The 21,501-nt window shown below is 42.2% G+C and overlaps 1 protein-coding gene across 1 annotated transcript in view; it reads left to right on the top strand.

The window, feature by feature from the left end:
- The window catches only part of LOC125225703 (insulin-like receptor), a 161,833-nt gene extending 140,394 nt beyond the window's left edge, over nucleotides 1-21,439 (top strand). The window contains exons 11-26 of the mRNA XM_048129533.1: nucleotides 156-367; nucleotides 709-883; nucleotides 1,216-1,415; nucleotides 2,529-2,708; nucleotides 7,114-7,304; nucleotides 9,399-9,555; nucleotides 10,664-10,858; nucleotides 11,815-11,969; nucleotides 12,881-13,051; nucleotides 13,629-13,877; nucleotides 14,664-14,752; nucleotides 14,874-15,105; nucleotides 15,651-15,869; nucleotides 16,896-16,976; nucleotides 17,500-17,746; nucleotides 17,982-21,439. Of these exons, the coding sequence (XP_047985490.1) occupies nucleotides 156-367; nucleotides 709-883; nucleotides 1,216-1,415; nucleotides 2,529-2,708; nucleotides 7,114-7,304; nucleotides 9,399-9,555; nucleotides 10,664-10,858; nucleotides 11,815-11,969; nucleotides 12,881-13,051; nucleotides 13,629-13,877; nucleotides 14,664-14,752; nucleotides 14,874-15,105; nucleotides 15,651-15,869; nucleotides 16,896-16,976; nucleotides 17,500-17,746; nucleotides 17,982-18,250 (3,022 nt within the window). The 3' untranslated portion in view covers nucleotides 18,251-21,439. The remainder of the gene's footprint in view (nucleotides 1-155; nucleotides 368-708; nucleotides 884-1,215; nucleotides 1,416-2,528; nucleotides 2,709-7,113; nucleotides 7,305-9,398; nucleotides 9,556-10,663; nucleotides 10,859-11,814; nucleotides 11,970-12,880; nucleotides 13,052-13,628; nucleotides 13,878-14,663; nucleotides 14,753-14,873; nucleotides 15,106-15,650; nucleotides 15,870-16,895; nucleotides 16,977-17,499; nucleotides 17,747-17,981) is intronic.
- Nucleotides 21,440-21,501: the final 62 nt, after the last annotated feature.

The following is a 21,501-nucleotide window of genomic DNA, read 5'->3' as shown; positions in this document are numbered from 1 at the left end:
TTAAGGGTCTCCCCAAACTTATCAACTCAGAGTCGGCTCTAGCCGACTAAAAATCGCTGGTTAGCATGATTTTTGACCGACGAAAACCGACTCCGTCTCGTTAGCTTGGGGAGACCCGAAGGGCTTAGTATACTAATGACTATTTATGTTTTCAGCACCGAAGCGCTAACGATATACAACAACCGTAACTTGGAACTGCTATGGGACTGGGAGAAGAGGAAAGCCGAGAACAAGACGCTGGAGATCAGGGGGAAGGTGGTCATCCAGTTCAACCCTAAGCTGTGCCCCAGCGAGATCAACATGCTCAATAACATCCCCTACAAAAATGAGCCGAATATCGAAAATGATAACGGAGATGAGGCGTTTTGTAAGTTTATCACTATTACATTTTTCCTTTAAAAGTAATTTTGTATTTCTATCCGTATTTGGGTTAGGCAAAAAAGTGAAACATAAAACCCAATCATATTATGTCAGCTTTGTTCTTTACACGATCGGAAAGAGATACATTACTGTGGTTCAGCATACCTGCCCCATAATTTTAATAAAATGGTCACAAAAAATTATGCACCTTGGTTATGGACTGATGGTCATAATCATATGGAATCACATTATATTCATCCATTGTTCGCAAAGACTTTAATGGATGCGACCACAGCCCAATATCAACCGTTCAAAGGTTCAAAGTATTAATAATTAATTCCATTACAGGTAACCAGGAAGTCCTTACGTTAGCGCCGACCCGGTTCGAAACCGATAGGGTTGTCCTCAGCTGGAATCCCTACTGCGTCCCTGACTCCCGCAAGCTTCTCGGTTACTCGCTTTACTACATCATGACTGAACAGAACGTCACGCTTTACGAGCAGCGCGACGCCTGTTCCGACACGTTAGTATTCTTTTGATATCCCACTTCTGATGTCTGACTATACCACTTCTGATGTCTGAACAATGACCTTGGATGGTGACTGGTGGATAGCTGATTTGAAATCGACTGAGTAGTCCTCATCTGAAACCTAAGTATTGCGTCCCTGACTTCTATTATTTTGGCTTGCTATCCCACTTCTGATATATGAATAATGATCTCAACCTGATCTTAGAAGTGAATTAGAGCATCCAGCCTGTTTCTTGGGAAAAAATGTGTTATATTCTACTAACATGCTTAGGGTTTCAACATGTCCATTTCTCGTTCTAATGTGCATTTATAAATATTTTTTATAGATGGAACGTGATCGATTTCGCTATCGAAGACAACCGCACGGCACCCCTGAGTGGCTGTAACCGACAGATGCTATTCAAAGTAGTGGCCAACCTTATCCCGGACACGCAGTATGCGGCCTATGTGAAGACATTCACCACGCGCATGGACAACACCAGGGGGGCGCAGAGCCCTATCATATACTTCAGAACTTTACCTGGACGTAAGTACTCCACGAAATCACCCGTCGCCTCTGAGCGGTTACGATTGGTAGGTGATGTTTAATGTAGAAGCTAACCTCAACCCAATAAGCAATATGTGGCCTACATGAATAGCTTAAACATATGCAAGGGTCTCGGAACCCTTTTACATTTTGCACGAATGTATATACAACACAGAGAACCTCCTATAGAGTGGCAGTCTTGTCATATTTGGTTCGCGATACGAGTCACCAGTGTTTGGGGTGCGAGGAGCGGGCGGGGAATGTGTTAAGCGCGCTGTGATTGGCCGTTTCAAGGACGGCGGGCAGTCGCGCCAGATGAAAAGGGACAGAAGTATGACTGTCCCTCTACTGACGCGTAAGTGGCCAATGTAAGTTGACCTATGCCGGCTCTGAATAAATTATAAATATGACTTATTTGTGGAATGTAATGCCGTCTGTTTTTAAATTTGAGCTTCTTGTTACCTTTCCACACCATTTCACACTACAGGTGAACATCTTTAAGGCATCAAAATACCCTTTTCCAATTTTTTAGTGCGAAAAACACGCGCTGCTTTCGGGTCTGTTACTTGGTCGATACTGATCGGGCACGGCGAGCGCCCGCGCTTATATCAGTGCAAATACTAGGAAGGCTGGCCACAGCGAGTCGTCTTGTAATAGATGTCTATAGGGGTTGGTCTGTGATATACAACTACAATAGGCTACTTGCCTCATAGTCAAATCAGCTTCTTTTTAAGACCTGTCAAAACGAATTTGAACGACTTGCTAATATGGAATTTATATGAAATCGAATTGAGTGACGTCACGGTTAACTCAGTTACTTTATATATTTCTACCTGACTTGTTAAATAGAAATTGAATTTAAAAATAACTTCTGTCCAGGTTTTTTCTTATAATTATCTGATGCTTTATTTCGTGCATGGTATAAAATATTTTAACTACAGTCAAGTTCCCTATTGCCTCTTGTTTTAAAGCTGTACTGTGTGATATACGTTACCATATGTTTTTTTGGGAACTGAAATATCACCGTCACACTATCACAACCGTATTTAGAGCATGATATTATTGCCGTAGACAGAATTCTTGGCTTCATTATCTTATATATAATTGTTATAGGTCCCAGCCCGCCCACAGTGACGGTACGCGAAGACTCACGCGCGCAGCACAACGTGACAGTGGAAGTGACGCCGCCCGTGCGGCCCAACGGCACAATCGTCGAGTACGTGGTCGAAGTGCAAGCCAACAACTACAACCTGCCCAAGATCATGGCCAGCAGCATCGACTACTGCAGCAACCGTGAGTAATGTGACACCATTCATTTCATCAGAATCATAAAAACTTATGTCAGTTAATGCTTCACAATCAACGTTAAAATAAAAATTATAGGACATTCTTACACCGATTGACCGAATCCCACGATTGAGCTTACCGTAGAGAAAACATCCATGACTCAGGAACAAATATTTGTGCTCCTCACAAAAATTCACTACTAGCTAGTCCAGTCCGGTCGTCGGTCGGTGATACTTAATATCATTAATCAAATTCTGTTTTATAAATACTGACATACCTAACGTATATTCATTATGCACCAACCAATGAAAAACGAATATCATAAAATAAATAAATAAATATTATAGGACATTCTTACACAGATTGACTGAGGCTCACGGTAAGCTCAAGAAGGCTTGTGTTGTGGGTACTCAGACAACGATATATATATCATCATCATTCCCTTGCCCTTTTCCCATTATTTGGGGTCGGCGCAGCAGATCATCTTCCTCCATTTCTCTCTATCAGCCGTCATTTCCATACTAATACCTTTCACTCTCATATCGTTGTTCACACATTCCATCCATCTTTTCTTAGGCCTTCCACTACCATTGTATCCATCCACTTTCATATTTACCACTCGTTTTATAACATTGCTTTCATCCCTCCGCATTACATGCCCATACCATGCTAATCTACTTCCTCTCAATTTCTCTGTCACTGGCGCTACTTTCAGGCTTCCTCTTATATACTCATTCCGAATCCTATCCAGTCTTGTCACACCACACATCCATCGCAACATTCTCATTTCATTCACATGCAGTCTTTTCTCATCATTCGTCTTGGTGGCCCAGCACTCACTACCATACAGGACGACAGGTCGAATAACTGATTTATAAACTGAGAGGCATTCGGGGATCGCAGGTTGTGCCTGTAACCTGTCGCCATTTCATCCATCCTGCGTTAATCCTGTGCTGAACTGCTCTGTCGATCTCGCCATCTCCCTGAATGAGGGAACCCAGGTACTTGAAATCCGAGCAGGTAGGCAATATTTCGCCATCTAGTGTCATGGCAACAGGGGCGGAAAGACCGCCGAAGTCACAGTAAAGATACTCTGTTTTGGATCTACTGATCTTCAAGCCAACATTTTCCAGCCTCTGTTGCCACTTCGCTAACCTGCCTTGTACCTCGAGTCCCTCTTCTCCGACAAGCACGATGTCGTCGGCAAAGAGCATGCACCAGGGTGCCTCTTCCTGCATGTCCGACGTCAGAGCGTCCATTATAAGCACGAAGAGGTATGGGCTCAATGCCGAGCCCTGGTGCAAACCCACAGTCACACCGATGCTGTCAGTAGTTCCAGCAGCGGATCGAACACGCGTACAAGACGATCTGTACATAGCACGGATTAGCTCTACATACTTCCCAGGCATACGATCGTAAGCCTTTTCCAGGTCGACAAAAACCATGTGCAGATTTTTATGCGCGCGCCTGTACTTTTCGCACAGTTGGCGTAAGGCGAAAATGGCATCTGTCGTACCTCGACCGGGCATAAATCCGAATTAATTTTGCGTTATTTCACACTCTTCTCTCATTCTTCTCTCAATTATCCTCTCCCAGACCTTCATGGTATGTGACATGAGCTTTATTCCTCGATAATTATTGCAATTTTGGACGTCTCCTTTGTTTTTAAATATTGGTACCAGCGTACTACTGCACCACTCGTCAGGTATGCGTTCCTCATGCAACAACTTACCGAAGAATACACTCAGCCATTTCCATCCATCCGCACTCAACAACTTCCATACTTCAACTGGTATTCCATCTGGGCCCACGGCTTTTCCATTCTTCATATTTCTTACAGCCATTTTCACTTCTTCCACACTAATCTCCCTAACAAGGCCCAGATTCAATGGTGGATTTTCAAGCACACCATTCCATTCATTTTCTTCATTCATCAACTTTTCAAAATATTTCTTCCATCGTGCTATGCTTTCATCATCAGTCAGAATCTTCCCAGAATCATCTTTTATACATTTAACATGCGAAATATCTCTTCCATTCCTTTCTCGAGCCCTTGCAATTTGGTAAAGTCGTTTCTGACCTTCAGGTCTTTCCAAAGACCGGTACAGATTGTCCTGCGCCTCCGCCCTACAAATTGCAACTGTCCTCTTGGCTCTTTTCTTACATTCTTTATACACCTCTTTCTTACTTTCTTTTAATGTTTCATTCTCATCCTCAACCATCTGCCATTCTTTAAACGCCTTTTTCTTTTCTCTTAACACTTCTTGAACACTTTTATTCCACCACCATACTTTTTTATCTATCATACGCTTCCCTTTTGTTTCCCCAAATACATTCTTTGCCACACTTCTAATATCGCCAGCCATTACTAACCAACATTCATTCGCACTCATTCCTTCCATTTCACCCATCTCTAACATTTTGGTCACTACTTGCTCCCTAAATTCACTAGCATACTCATTCTTTTGCAATAGATGCCACTTTATTTTGGGCGGGGGACAAACCTTGTTCTTGTTGGGGCGAACAGGAATACTAACGTCTGCTAGCAGAATTCGGTGCTGGGACACCAAATCTTCGCCTGGCAGCACTTTGCAGTTTTTGACACAGTTGCAATAATCTAAACATCCAAATTATAAACAAATCAATTATTTTTGTAGTCGGTACCAGACCTGTTCGTCGCCTTGCTATTTCCTGTTCCCACCCAACCATACGCAGGCTGGCCCCGACTCCAAAAATAATTGATTTGTTTATAATTTGGATGTTTAGATTATTGCAATCCGATAAGAAATCTGAATTTAAAGGTTTATTATTTTTGGCTTTTTAGTTTCTCCGTGTTTTGTAACACGCTTATTTTTGAAGGCGGTTTTATTTTTTGTTAAAAAGTTTATTTATTTGTTGATTTTTAGTGGTTCCTAGTGATATTATATGTATCAGTCCGAATACATGTACAGTAGTGAAAGAATTATCCTTTAACTCCTAACCATTGAGGAGTTGACCTTCCATCATCAGCTCAGCCACATAAAATTATTACCATCAGGCGTAAATACTGGTGTACCTTTGAAAAATACATACATACATACATACATACAATCACGCCTGTATCCCATAAAGGGGTAGGCAGAGCACGTGAAACTACTAAAGCTTCAGTGCCACTCTTGGCAAATAAGGGGTTGAAAGAAAACGAAACTGTGACATTGCAGTGACAGGTTGCCAGCCTCTCGCCTACGCCACAATTTAACTCATACTCATACTCCTTTGAAAAATACACTAAAAATATTACATGTGCCTATAACATTTGAAGAGTTCCCTCGATTTCTCCAAGATCCCATCATCAGACCCCGACTTGGTGCCAATGGGACCATCTCGGGGTTATACCCGTTCGATCAAAAAAAAAATTTTCGAAAATCGGTCCACGATTCTCGGAGATATACATACAAAAAGAGTCACATACATAAAAAAAAAAAAAATCAGTCGAATTGAGAACCTCCTCCTTTTTTGAAGTCGGTTAAAAAGAAGTGTCTAAGAGCAATATGCAACACCCACTACTTGGAACCGTGCAGACCTTTGTTCCAATCAACAAGAGTCCTGCCATTACCATGCATGTACAATTGTACATCAGGGAGTTGGCACTATTTGTTCATCAACATCCGAATATGTTTCCGACTCACGCTCAGGTTTTCCCAAGGTCAACACGGTATAGATCTCGGTTACACTTACCCCTTGCTACGACTCAAATATATAGGCAGAACGCGTACTGTATGGGGATACAAGTCTATAATAAGTTACCAAGTGGCTTCAAAACCTGTTCACCTAAACAATTTAAGAAATTACTAACAGATTGGCTATTAAATAAATGTTTTTACTCCATAAATGAGTTCTTTAATACTGACGAAAATGATAATGAGTAATAATTTAAAAAATTGTATGCTAGCTTTAGTCAAGAATAATTTATCCAGCCAAAATTATGTAATTAATTATTGTTTTAATGTACCTTAAGTATTGTGTATATATTGTATGTTTAGTTCAAATTTAATTGCATGAAATACTGGATTATTTTGTAATTTTTGCATGCTCAGTTGTGAGTAGAGTACACTGTACCACTGATCGTATGTTACCATCTATGCACCCACTGTATTCTGGCAAATAAATACTTTGTATCTTGTATCTTGTATCATAGAAAACCTCTATGACTCAGGAACAAATATCTGTGCTCATCACACAAAAAAATGTCCTTACCGGGATTCGAACCCGGGACCGCGGCGTAGCAGGCAGGGTCATTACCGACTGCGCCAGACCGGTCATTAAAATCATAATTCATAACACTGTCATTTACCCACATATGTCGTATCGACAAAAAAAATATGTTGGCGTTCGTAAATACCTAGACTAATATTACCTTTTGTCTTTCCAGCGAGTTTGCTATCCAACATCATAGCAGCTAAATCCGAAGTGCCGCAAAAGGACGAAACTTCCATGACTGGTGACGCGAAGAACGGCACATGTCAATGTCGGGAGGAGACCGAACGGTCCACCAAATTTGATTCCCGGGCGGAGCAAGAGCGCACCGATACCATCTCCTTCGAGAATGATCTGCAGAACTTGGTAAGCTAGCACTACATAACTCGACTAAACTACATAATATAGTCACAGTTTGTATAGGATGTAGGTATTAAGTCTCCGACAAATGCGGAGTGCCGCAAAAGGACGAAACCTCCATAACGGGCGACGCGAAAAACGGCACGAACCAATGTCGGGAGGAAACCGAACGGTCCACAAAATTTGATTCTCGGGCGGAGCAAGAGCGCGGATACCATCACCTTCGAGAATGATCTGCAGAACTTGGTATGCTGTTATAAAATAGTACTTTTTGCGTAGTTTGTATAGGGTGAAAATGAAAATGAAATATTTATTTTTCAAGTAGGCATATTACAATGCGCATATGAACGTCAAATAAAGCTACGCCGGCTCTAACCCTACGCCTCAGCCTCGAGAAGATTTCAGTCCCCCCTCAGTTGGGAGGGGGGTATCCACTATGGGACCGGCAAGAAACTCGGCGGGCAACTTCTTTTCAAAACATTACATCTTATAACTAACATGCATTAAATAACAAGATACAATTTAACCTGCAAAAGTATTCATCAAAGAATATGAACAGACTAGGTACTCTATGGAAATTAATTTCAATAAATTATATTATTGCTTAATAATACGTCGTTCTTCTTCAGAGAAAACATATCAAATTGTCACAGAAGAAAAAGATAATATGAATCTCAATGTCATTAAATATGTAATTTACCTACACAACATAAAATATAAAATATTTGATGTGCTTTCTTATCTGAACTGTGTCCTCTATACATAATACAATTATTTTAATTGCTATTCGTTTTTTGTAGTTTCTGGTTCGGGCCATGCATGTTTGTCTGTCAAATAGTCCTCGACTCTGTAATAAGCCTTTAACATCAATGATTTTTTTAAGTAGTTCTTAAGAGCTGGGAGGGTAATCTCAAAGCAGTGTCAGGTAACTTATTATAAAAATGAATGCATTGCCCAACAAATGACTTCTGTACTTTACGGACACGAAACTTCTTTATGGCAAGCTTATTTTTGTTTCTAGTGTTATAATTATGGATATCAGAATTCTTAGTGAAACAGTCTAAATTCTTAACAACATAAATTATACTATCATAAATGTATTGGGAAGCTACAGTTAAGATATTAATTTCTTTGAAGAGTTCTCTTACTGATTCACGTGTTCCTAAGTTGTAAATAGAACGAATGGCTCTCTTTTGTAATACAAAGATAGTCTGTATGTCAGCTGCTTTGCCCCAAACCAGAATACCGTATGACATTACACTGTGAAAATAACTATGATACACTAGGCGAGCTGTCTCAACATTAGTCAGTTGCCTGATTCTCCTAACGGCGTATGCGGCTGAACTTAATTTGCTTGCTAGTTTCCTTATATGAGGACTCCATTGTAGATTTTTGTCCAATGTTAAGCCAAGGAACAGTGTTGTATCTACCATCTCTAAGCATTCATCATTCAAAAGTATTTTTGTATCGATTGGTTTAACATTCGGCAGAGAGAATCGAATACATTTGGTTTTCTTAGAATTAAGAAGTAAATTGTTGACAGTAAACCACTGCAGTACATCAGCTAACGTGCTATTAATTACATTGTAATCCGTAGATTTTCGGTCAACATTAAAAAGCAGTGATGTATCATCAGCAAAAAGTACTATTTCACAAAAGTTTTTTACTATACATGGCAAATCATTTGTGTATTGTGTCTTCGACAAATCCGAAGTACCTCCAAGGAAGAACTCTTCATAATTTGCGACGCAAACGGCGCTTGACAATGTCGGGATAATAACTGTCACTTTCGAGAATGATTCATAGAATTTCCAAAGAATTGTAGAGTAGAATACTGTTGTCGACCATTAATATTATCAGGGGCAAACAAACAGTTCAGTTATATACTGAAATAAATTACTTGAATATTGAAGACGTCCAGGCAGGGAAGTATGGTCGCGCGATAAATGATAAAACATCTGGCCGTCCCTGTCGCACTATTTGTAAGTGCGATAGGGACGGTCAGATGTTTTATCATTTATCGCGCGACCATGCTTGTCTGCCAGGTCTATATTGAATACCTATTGAAGAGTTCCTTATGCGTAATTTGTTTATTCCTAGGTATACATCAAGCAAACGAAAACGACGAAATCCAAGCGAGAGACGCGGATCAGACGGTCGATTGATAGTACCGTCGTCAGCAGCATGCTAGTCATCGTGAAGCCCCCGGAAGGCGGACCCGACACCATCCTTAAATCAAATAACACGGATGTTGAAGGTAATTCTATTCTGCATCGTTCTTAGTTCAACCGTAAATACTAATGGACCAGCTACCTATCTCTTCAAAATGTTCACGCAAGTGGCCATTTTCTGCAATGGACAAAAATTGTTCCTTTTTCGCATGAAAACGAGGTAGTGGTATTCTTCCCCACGAACTGGCTTCTCTACGAAACTTCGCAGTTTGTTAAAGTTGCTTAATAGGCGCTTTAGTATGCTCACAGTCGCTAGCAATTTGTTCCTGTGTACTAATTCTCAGTAGAACCAGGAGCGGCTCACTCCGCGTTTCTTCCGTACATTTCGACGGCCGCGAGTTCGCGGCCCATAAAGTTTGACAACCTTCACGCTGCGCAATAGAACTCAATGTCGCATGCAGTCCGTTGACAGGTTGTTGAGAGTGAGCCTTCTGTACTTTTACTTTTATATATTCTGTGGTAGAACTGTTTACATTCTAGAAAAATATGCAACGTTTACATATATTTATGAATAATACCAGAACCTTTGAGTTCGGTGCGATAACGTGTTCTGATTTAAATATAAGTTTTTTTTCAAAAATGTCATGACTGTTGTGCCTTTCTTTCAACAGTCATCTACTGCTCTCAGAGAAGTTTTAAAAACCCTTTATCCGATGGGGATACTACGTTTCATAACAGAGTGCCTATGATCACCTTTCTGCTCCATCATCAGACCAGCTCCATGATACCATAATATTGCCACACCTCGGACACTGGCGATCAAATATGTGAAAGAGGCGCGTTTCTAGCACACAGTCTAAGCTCGTGTAGGTGAACGCGTATCATGCTTGTATGAGTGAAATATGACAGGTCGACTGTTCGCGTTGTTGACAGGCGGTAACTGTGAGGTAACCGAGAGGGGGTGGGCAACACTTTCAGCGGGGAGCGGGAGTGGCCATACTGTACGATAGTCCTCTTTATTATACTGTGATATTGCATTGTCACGGGATTTACATATGTGTGCAAAATTTCAGCTCAATCGGAAACCGGAAATTGAGTCAAATTTAGCTTCTACGTTTTGACCCAAACTAACATACTAACAAGGCAAGTTAAATAAAAGCTTGTAAAAAACTAGACTTAAATTATTGTTCACAGGCTTCCTAAGCACGCAACACTACTCACTGCCGGGCAATACGCGCGAGCTGACCATCGAAAACCTGCGCCACTTCTCGTGGTACACCGTCAGCCTGTGGGCATGTCGCGGGCGGCATCCCAACGAGACGCTCTCAGAGTTCAAGAAGACGCGGTGCTCTGATCGCGCTTTCTACACGTTCAGGACCACTGAGCTGAGTGAGTATGACATCTATCCTGTAGTATGTCATCCCAACGAGACGCTCGCAGAGTTCAAGAAGACGCGGTGCTCTGATCGCGCTTTCTATTCAGGACCACTGAGCTGAGTGAGTATGACATCTGTTCTGTAGTATGTCAACGAGACGACCGCGGTGCTCTGATCGCGCTTTCTACACGTTCAGGACCACTGAGCTGAGTGAGTATGACATCTGTTCTGTAGTATGTCATCCCAACGAGACGCTTGCAGAGTTCAAGAAGACGAGGTGCTCTGATCTCGCCTTTTAAATGTTTAGGACCACTGAGCTGAGTGAGTACGATCTGGAATGTCTCTAAATAGTTGAAAATATGCGGTTTTCTCGTGGTACCGAACCGCCAACAGCCTGTGGACCAATCGTAATCACCGTGAAGACATCGTTCAGTGGAAATTGACGTGAATACTAAGTACATAAAGATTAAAATTTACAAAATACACGTTACAGAAAAACATAAAATTATCAATATAATTTTGTATAAGTACGTTCAGAAATGTTTCTACCGCACATTTTGGGCCAGACGGATATACCTATTGACCGGGATATAGAGTGTTATTACCTTTTTGATTTTTGTCGAGCTCCCGATATTTCAACGCAGTTACATGTATCATGATCACGGGAAACCGTAATCACTATCTATATCCCGGTCAATGTAAGTCTAATGTGTCTAAATTTTACGCTGAGGCGGGACCATTTCGTGGTAAACATGACATATTTTAGTTTCTTATCTTATTTTTTTTTGTAATTATGAATTACTTATGTAAATAATTTATGTGTTTACCATGAATAAACTATTGAATCTGAATCTAAATAACCGTGAAACTTCTGACCCCTTTTATTCATAAACGTTCACTAATAGTAACAATCAAGAACGTCAATAAGGGGATTTGTTTGCACTTTTCTAACTTCTTCAAACCCTTGCAGGTTCCGTGGATATGGTCAGCAACGTGCGTGCGTACGAGCTGCCGTCTAACAAGACGCTCGCGGACGTGAACGTGACGTGGGACCCGCCTGTCAATCCCAACGGGTTCGTCGTGGCTTACTCCGTGTATCTGGTGCCTGTGGAGGACAACACGAAGGTAAGCCTTGCGGCTATTATTATTGCCCCGGAGCTGTAAGTTCACATTTTTGACACGTGACAGCGTCCACAAAACCTAAACTAAACACAAAATGAAATTTAAAATAAAATCCTGTAATAATATTTAAAAAAATCAAGTATTTAAAAACAATATTTCGCTTACTTTAAACACATGTTACATTTTTAATTTATCACGCAGGATTTACTTATTATGTCATTTATCGTTCATTTTTATTTTTAAACCAGTGCTGTAAGTGTAAGTTGATAGAAATCGTATATTTGTTTAAGTGCCTCCTTGTACATAGGGCCTAATCGATTCAACCAATTCGTAAATACGTTAGATTTGGAAAACGATACGTCTTTGCCACATCGCAACATACTTCAAAACAAATGTGTCAAAAATGTGAACTTGCAGCTCCGGGATAACAACTGTTTGATTAACAATGACGTCAATGGATAGCAGTAACGGACGCTTTACTCACACAGACGTGTCACCTACTTGAGACGAGAGCCATTCGTTTTTTTTTTTTTTTTTTTTTTACCTCTATGGCTACCGGTAAGCCCTGGGAGTTAACGAAATGCTCTTAGGTTCTGGTACAGCAATGGTACATCATTACACAAAATCAATTGATCAAATATTAAACGCCATATCTGTCTTAGTGCGTTTTCACATTATCCGATCCGATATCGGATGTAGGAAGAAATTTGAAGGCTAAATCCAAGATGGCGGCTTAAATATATGGGATATCGACCCTACATCCGATATCGGATCGGATAATGAGTAAACGCACTTTGAGTACCCACAGGTCCCACAACACAAGCCTTTCTTGAGCGTACCGTGGGACTCAGTCAATCTGTTTAAGAAGTCGTATAATATTTATTTATTTTATTTAAATTTATATTTTGTCACAGATGCAGTACGGCGTAAAGAACCAGCGTTGCGTCCCACAAACGGACTACGAGAACAACGGGCGCGGGATAGTGTTCCACTCCATGTCTGCCGGCAACTACAGCATCACGGTCACGCCCATCACCGTCAGCGGCGCCGGGAACGCCTCGCACCCCGTGTACTTGTTCATTGCGGTGAGTGTGTGAGAGATGAGATACTACCTGTCCCTCTCTAATGCTACGAGAACAACGGGGGATAGTGTTCCACTCTATGTCGGCCGGCAACTACAGCATCACGGTCACGCCCATCACCGTCAGCGGCGCCGGGAACGCCTCGCACCCCGTGTACTTGTTCATTGCGGTGAGTGTGTGAGAGATGAGATACTACCTGTCCCTCTCTAATGCTACGAGAACAACGGGGGATAGTGTTCCACTCTATGTCGGCCGGCAACTACAGCATCACGGTCACGCCCATCACCGTCAGCGGCGCCGGGAACGCCTCGCACCCCGTGTACTTGTTCATTGCGGTGAGTGTGTGAAAGATGAGATACTACCTGTCCCTCTCTAATGCTACGAGAACAACGGGGATAGTGTTCCACTCTCAAATCAAATCAAACATCATTAATTGCTAGTGGCCAAGGTCATCAGTGGCCGAACTAATACGGAAAGCTTTTACAATATTAACACCAAGGTGAAATGAAAACCTTCGCTCCACACGGTTAATTAGTGCATCATCTAGAATTCAAGACTAATAAAAATGTTGCCTCCACAGGAGCGTGCTGCGGAATCCGGCTACGAATGGATCTGGGGAGTGGTGGGCGGCATCCTCATAGTAGTGCTAGTGATGGCCTTCGTGGCGTGGTACGCCCGGCGGGGCCTACTCCTGCCCACGGAGGGCAACAAGCTGTTCGCGTCCGTCAACCCGGAGTACGTGTCGACCGTATACGTTCCCGACGAATGGGAAGTGCCGCGCGCCAACATCGAGCTGGTGCGCGAGCTGGGGCAAGGATCGTTCGGCATGGTGAGTGTTGTACTACTGACGCTAGAGGCCTCTGCTGTCTATAGAGAGCAGCAACCCGGAGTACGTGTCGACCGTGTACGTGCCCAACGAGTGGGAGGTGCCGCGCGCCAACATCGAGCTGGTGCGGGAGCTGGGGCAAGGATCGTTCGGCATGGTGAGTGTCGTACTACTGGCGCTAGAGGCCTCTGCTGTCTATAGAGAGCAGCAACCCGGAGTACGTGTCGACCGTGTACGTGCCCAACGAGTGGGAGGTGCCGCGCGCCAACATCGAGCTGGTGCGCGAGCTGGGGCAAGGATCGTTCGGCATGGTGAGGATTGCTCTTTAGAGTTATTGAAGGTCTTTAGAGTTATTGGTGGCCGCTAACAGATGTAAGAAGCGCTTGGCATCCGTTAGCTCGTTGGGTGGACGACATCCGAAAAATTGCGGGTCACAACTGGCTGAGACTAGCTCAGGACCGGGACAAGTGGCGTAGTAGAAGAGAGGCCTATGCTCAGCAGTGGGCGATAAAGGGCTGATATGATGATGATGATGATGATGATGATGAAGGTCTTTAGAGTTATTGAAGGACTACTTTCTATGGCTTGTGTGCTAACTACTACGGCTAGTTATCACGGTGAGAACGGAAAAACTGCAGACTTTTTCGCATAATGTTTGACAAATAATCATCTCATCGAAATCTATACTTAAATATCAAACTGTCCAGTGTTTTGTGATTGAGATTGCGTTTCATAATTTTATTCGATTTTATGTTTACCAGATTGCTAATCTATATTTTGTAATTTTAGGTATATGAAGGCATTGCGAAAGGCATTGAAAAAGGAAAACCGGAAACTCGATGCGCTGTGAAAACTGTCAATGAACACGCCACTGACAGGTAAATACACATTCTGATGTACATTTATTGATGTGGCAATTTTGTAACTCCACAGAGAATTCAAATGGTTATTTCTCAATGCGTGTCTCTTCTGGTATAATTTCTACTAATATTTTTACAGGGAGCGCATCGAGTTCTTAAACGAAGCTTCAGTTATGAAAGCATTCGATACGTTCCACGTGGTGCGACTGTTGGGAGTCGTGTCCCGCGGGCAGCCAACTCTTGTGGTGATGGAGCTGATGGAACACGGGGATTTGAAGACCTACCTGCGGTCACATCGGCCTGACTCCGACAACTCGCTACCCAAGAAGGAGTCAAGCGAACCTCCACCCACGCTGCAGAATATACTGCAGGTGAGTGAGAGAGTACCTACGTACTAACTTTTGTGGGCCATTAATGGCCTACAATGTATTAAGAGTGAAAAGGGTCTGATCACAGTTTCGGTGCACTACATTAAGGTAACAGACGGAAATGGTTTAAAAACGGCTTGCTGTTAAAGATGAGGACAGTCCTATGACAATACTGTCATAATTAATATTAATTTTAACATTCATTATGGCTTAGCAATACCAAGTAGTAAAACCATTCTTGTGCATATTATCGGACTGCCAATGCAGCAGAAATTGATAACTACCAAATCGTTTGCGTCAAGAGAAAAAATCTTCATCTCTTCTTAATCAGAGCACGATACGGAGTAGGCATGTCCTTAAACAGGCAGGCAAGTATGGTCGCGCGATAAATGATAAAACATCTGGCCGTCACTATCGCACTTTCAAATAGTGCAATCGCATTTATCGCGCGACCATAATTGCCTGCCAGGTCTCTATTTGTGACACCTTGTAGTTGTTGATTTCACGAAAACATGTTGGCTTACTTAACTTGGCTTTTTTTGTTCCAGATGGCTATAGAAATAGCCGACGGTATGGCCTACCTATCGGCCAAGAAGTTTGTGCACCGCGACCTCGCGGCGCGCAACTGTATGGTCGCCGGCGACCTCACGGTCAAAGTGGGGGACTTCGGCATGACCAGAGACATTTATGAGACTGATTATTATAGGAAAGGCTCCAAGGGCCTGTTACCCGTTAGGTGGATGAGCCCCGAGAGCTTAAAAGATGGGGTGAGTTAATATAACCTACACAATGTTTTAGTTTTTTTTGTATTTAAATTGTTTATGGCGTTTATTAATATAGTTTGATGACACCATAGTTATAAAAGTGTAAATTCAGTCATATTTGTGTTTCGTTTAGACTTTTAGTCTGACCACGCTAATTTATTTTAATTTATTTATTTATAACAAAAGTTACATGTAGTCTTGGTACTTAATAAGAATGCGTACAGACGTACATAATAAGCTCTATACTTGGCGTAAAACTGAGCGTGAAAATGTATTGTGGTCCGACTTTAGACCCACAACGTTGTTGCTTATGATTTAGGGCCAGTTGCATCAACCACATTTTGACAGACATCGTTACGCAGCAATACTTTTTCTACGAGTCATCATCTTCATCATCAATGGACGGAAATATCATCATTCATGCAAGTTTAAATTAATGTTAATAGTAACCAATTGTTTGTAACAACCGTCTCTGATTGGCCGATAACGCCACAAATAAAAAAAATGGATTTCAGATGCAGAAAAATTTGCCAGGTATCGCAAATTAGTATATAAATTGTATGATGTTCTATTTTTGAAATTATTACAGTTAACTTAAAGTCAACTATAATGAGATTAAGTACATATATTATTATAGTTGAGTCGGAACTGCCATAGAGTATCCAACACTGAAAAGTTAGCACTTATAGTTTAGTCTGTGGTGTCCTAATTGACAGATTACAATCGACGAGTAGAAAAATAATATTTCCCTTACTTTAAACATAATCTAAAACATGTTACATTTTTGCGGATCTTCGTTAGTAAGTATTTTACGATATTATAACGCAAGATTTACTTATTATAAACCATTTATCATTAATTTTTAATCAACCACATTTTGACAGACATCGTTACGCAGCAGATGTCTATGGAACTTCCCATCATACAATAAAATTTAACGAACTCTTTAACGGTGACTAAACGGTTTGATGCAACCGGCCCTTAAACTGAGTAAATGGACGTTTAATATGTAATTCATTTCTGTTTCAGGTGTTTTCAAGTAGTAGTGACATATGGAGTTTCGGAGTCGTCTTGTGGGAGATGGCAACGCTCGCTATGCAGCCATATCAGGTATTTGAAAGATAAATATAACTTTTTTTTTAGAGGTTCACTGCCCTATCATGGTACTCAGGAGGGCGCCAGCAATCTAATCTATTTTAATAGGAACAAAACAAATTTAAATTGGGTTTGTTTTGAAACCATATTCAATCATATCCTATAATTTGTCGTAATGAGGAGTCACACTGAAAGGTTAGGACAGATGACATTAAGACGACTTTTGCACGGATGAAGAAAAATACTGCTTTTTACTTTATTTGTAGGTTTTTGTTTAATAGCAATAAATAACACGGCAATAAATAATGGCATGGTCCGGTAAGACCATGCCAATGTCATTTCATACGTGAGAGTAAGAAGATATATTTTTCTCCCTCTCATATATGAATTAACGTTTACCGGTAATGTGTCCACACATTGCTATGTGACATTCCTTCGCAGTTGCACAGGCGCCGCCTGGCGGGATAAAATGTCAGTGGTGCCTCCTCATTGTTTCGTACGACGGATTCAGTAGAATAACGAATACGGATATTTGCAGGGTCTGTCAAACGAGCAAGTCCTCCGCTACGTGGTGGAGGGCGGCGTGATGGAGCGGCCGGAGCACTGCCCGGACCGGCTGTACGAGCTCATGCGCGCGTGCTGGGCGCACCGCCCGGCGCAGCGGCCCACCTTCCTGCAGCTGGTCAACGACCTCGCCTCCACCGCCGCGCCCTACTTCCGCCCGCGCTCCTTCTTCCACACCCCGCAGGGGCAGGAGCTCTTCGCGCTGCAGCGGACTGCTCAAGGTCAGTACACTAGTGTGGATTACAGCAGAGTAGGTATCTAGTATACTTGAGCGGACTGCTCAAGGTCAGTACTCATCTATGTATTATAGGGTCCGTGCAACGAGCAAGTACTACACGTGCCGGGCGCTTCCTTTTCAAATCATTTATCTGATGCCGAGAGATTGGCATCAAAATGAGAGAACTTCGTATGCACTTCGTCGTCACTTGTGTTAATGACATTGATTGTTCGGTACAGACGAGGAGCAGGAGCTGCCGGGCGTGAACGTGGGCGCCGTGGCGACGGGCTCGGGCTCCAACCTGTTCGGCGTGTCGGGGCGGCTGGCGTCGTGGGTGCGCGAGCTGTCGTCGCTGCGCTCGCACGCGTCGGACGACGCGGCCGCGGAGCCGCTGCAGCCGCAGCCGCCGCTGAAGCTGCAGCCCGGTGGTGGTGGTGGTGGTACCGGGCCCAACGGCGTGCTGCGCGACGAGCGCTACTCGCGCGACCCGGCCGCCACGGGCTGCTAGCGCCGCGAGCCCCGGCCCCAGAGGCCCATACCGAATCTACCTCCGGTCCGTCGGCCGAGCCGACCGACTTCGAATCCTAGCCGTAAGCGTAGTTAGCGAATTACTCGACGAGCCGCCGAACCCGCGAGCGTCGCTATATATTTTGTAAACGATCGTCGACCGTGCGTATTTCGAGCCGAGCTATCATTGTTGTCGCGCGTCGCCGCGCCGCCCGCGCGGACGCTCCCGATTTATTTTTATTTATAGTGTAAATTTATATATTTAAGGGAAAGTTCTTAAATCTTCTCTGCATTTATAACTGTAATTTATTGCATACGGAGTGTGCCGACTTGCAGAGGCGACGTTATCTAGAATTTAAATCTAGTTAATTATTTCGTTAAGGTTTCGTCACTGACGCGACGACGCGTCGACCCGCGTCTGACGACTCGTTTTCATATCAGGAAATTAATATTTTTGGCGATATTTAAGCCGGTCCGTCGACGGACGCGAATCCTATATAGTTTACCTCAATCGATAGTTGTATCGGTGTCATATTTGACATAGCCTATTAATGTTAAGTTTATCGAGTAAGATGTAATTTTTATATTATTGTGTAGGTGTAAGATCGTGTACGAGTTGTGTTATTAATTTCCTGATATCGAGCCCGGCCGCCGGCCGCCGAGCGCTGCGCGACCATAGCGACTCCACTATGTTGACGCTACATATAGGTAAGGAGTGTTTCTCCTTACTATGCATCATTATTTCTGCATCTTGTGCTTTATTTTTTTATAAGTGACATACATTTTCCCGCCCATACTGCTGTAATAGTTATGTTAATTGATAATTAATAAAATTTGTGCAAACAAATGGTCCTAATAATGTAATATTGTAATACTCATTATCTGATCCTTAGTTTTTCATTAAATTAAGGGTATCTATGGAATATGTAATGTTTTCAATCGGATTTACAGTAAAGACTTGAATTATTATTGAATTCTAAATTTAGCCTAATCATTGTTACTTATTATTTGTTAATAATATGTAATAGTTCAAATTATAGCCGTATGTATTGACATAAATAAATGTATCCATGTATAATTCTTTATAATTTCCAGGATCATAATTAATATATACACTTATGTAAATAATTACTATGAAAACAATGTGTTCTATATCAATTATACAATAAACATTACTGTAATTTATAGTCATCTTTAAATAGTGATTGTGTTATTATTGTTGCGTATGAAAATTTACATAATGTACAGTTAAATAAGTCGCATCGTGCAGCACTAATGTATCGTAAACAACTCGCTCTCTGCTCGAAACGTGCCAACTAGACGTGCTCTTTGCTGAGAGCCACAAGGTATAGTTTATATTATATCGCAGCTATATCATTAGCACGTTCCGAGCAGACTACTTTAATGGTAGTCGCGCGGTCATCCTCTGTCTGTCGCGTAGTAACTTAAGTTTATACGAAATCATAAATGCGACAGAACAGGGGACGGGCGCGTTAATCAATGTTTGTATCTGAATATAATGTGGACTTGCATAAATGTAATTTAAATAGCAATGCAAAACAATGCAAATATCTGTACTTGTAATAACATAACTTACGCAATATTGTTGTGTCATGTTTTTTAGGTATCAAGTATACAGTTCTGAAGTGAAACAACATAGTATTCCAATGTAGAACCCGGATTGTACTTAACGCCCGCGCGAGTGTTTTCACACGCGGCGTCGCGAGCGAGGCCTCGTGCGGGTCTCCGGCTATGTTCAACACGTTTTATACTTAACCAGTTCAAAAAGTTTCATTTATACATAATCGGTAATCACGCCACAAGTTAAAATATAAGGGCATCGGATGCAGCGCCTGTGAGGCGCTGTACTAGTGTTCTAAGTGTAAACGAGTGCCTTGATACATCCAGCCTTAGCGGAATGCAGGTTGGCTGACCGCGCGCCCGTGCGCCGTGCGGTCCGGACCGTGCCACAGAAATACGATCCAGTAAAGGTTGGGTGGGCATGGGGCATGTCTAACGAATGGCTAGCAGTAAATATTGTAATGGTTTTATACGATTCCGTTCGATGCACCGTGGCCTTCCGCGTCGCGCCGCGACGCGGCGGTGACGGCGAGCCTCCGTCTCCGTCGGGCTCAAGGCAAGTTGCATTCGCCGTAGTCTAATATAAGCTCACGAGAGTTTTGATTTCAAATTGTTTTCCAAAGTTGAAATCCAAATAATTCTTTAATTTTAGAAAGTGCATAGTGCCTTTTGCTCAATTTATGCAAATATTGTAGGTACCGATTAGCATAGTGATTTAAATGTAGAGCCATGTTTTCGTTCCACCTTTTATTGGCGAGCAGTGGCGCCGCGCCGGCGGCGGCGCGAACCGACGAGTGGCCCGCGCCGCTCCTCGCCTCGCGTGCGGACACGAGGCAAGGAGCGGCGCGCGAGCGCGCACAACGTTGCCTCACACCGCGTTCCCTGCGGCCTGTCTTATCACTTGCGCTCTTGTTTTCGACAGTATTTATTATATTGTGATTTTTCCACCTTTTTATCGTAGCTGCTGTATACATACCTCATTTTAGTAATTATATTATGCGCATAAATTATTGACTGATAATAAATATAATATTTCCAAATGATTGTGTTCCTTGTGTGATGTGTGTGTGTTTGTGTAATGGTGTAAGTGTCGGGGTAGCGTTGTGCTCTATGCTCAATTTAGATACAATTCACCAAACTTTTGAGGTAGTGTTGGATGTACGGGTCATTCCGCCGATACGGATTCACGACGAGCGCGTGTATATCCGCTCTTATAGACTGAAGTAGAATCGCGTATCTGCCAACACACCATTAACCGTTTTAACATCGTCAGTGGTTTAGATAATTTATGATGAATTTACCTATTTATAGTCACACACTAAAATATAAACTTTATTGCCGCTTTAATAGGTTCGTTTAGTTTAGTTAGTTTCTTTAGACGATAGGGGTTCGATATTTTATGAATGAAGATTGCAGCAGCTTGTTAACTCTAACGATTATTTTTAAATAGCCTAGTTGTACGCTTTTGGCAGCGCGGGTATCAGACGGACTGTCCTGTGCCGTAACGGTGGAATGACACTTATTATTAGACCTATTTAATTTAATGACAACCGAGTACCTATTAATAATAATTTTAATATTTATATTAATAAAAAAGTTGCAAAAATAATTGTTTTTTCATTGTACTAGAACCCTGCACTCACTACTACATAGTACGAGTAGTAGCAGAAT

The sequence above is a fragment of the Leguminivora glycinivorella genome, chromosome 4, assembly GCF_023078275.1.
Source record: "Leguminivora glycinivorella isolate SPB_JAAS2020 chromosome 4, LegGlyc_1.1, whole genome shotgun sequence".
Taxonomy (NCBI): domain Eukaryota; kingdom Metazoa; phylum Arthropoda; class Insecta; order Lepidoptera; family Tortricidae; genus Leguminivora; species Leguminivora glycinivorella.
Note: the sequence above shows the minus strand (reverse complement) of the source record. Positions and strands in the feature narration are given on the sequence as shown.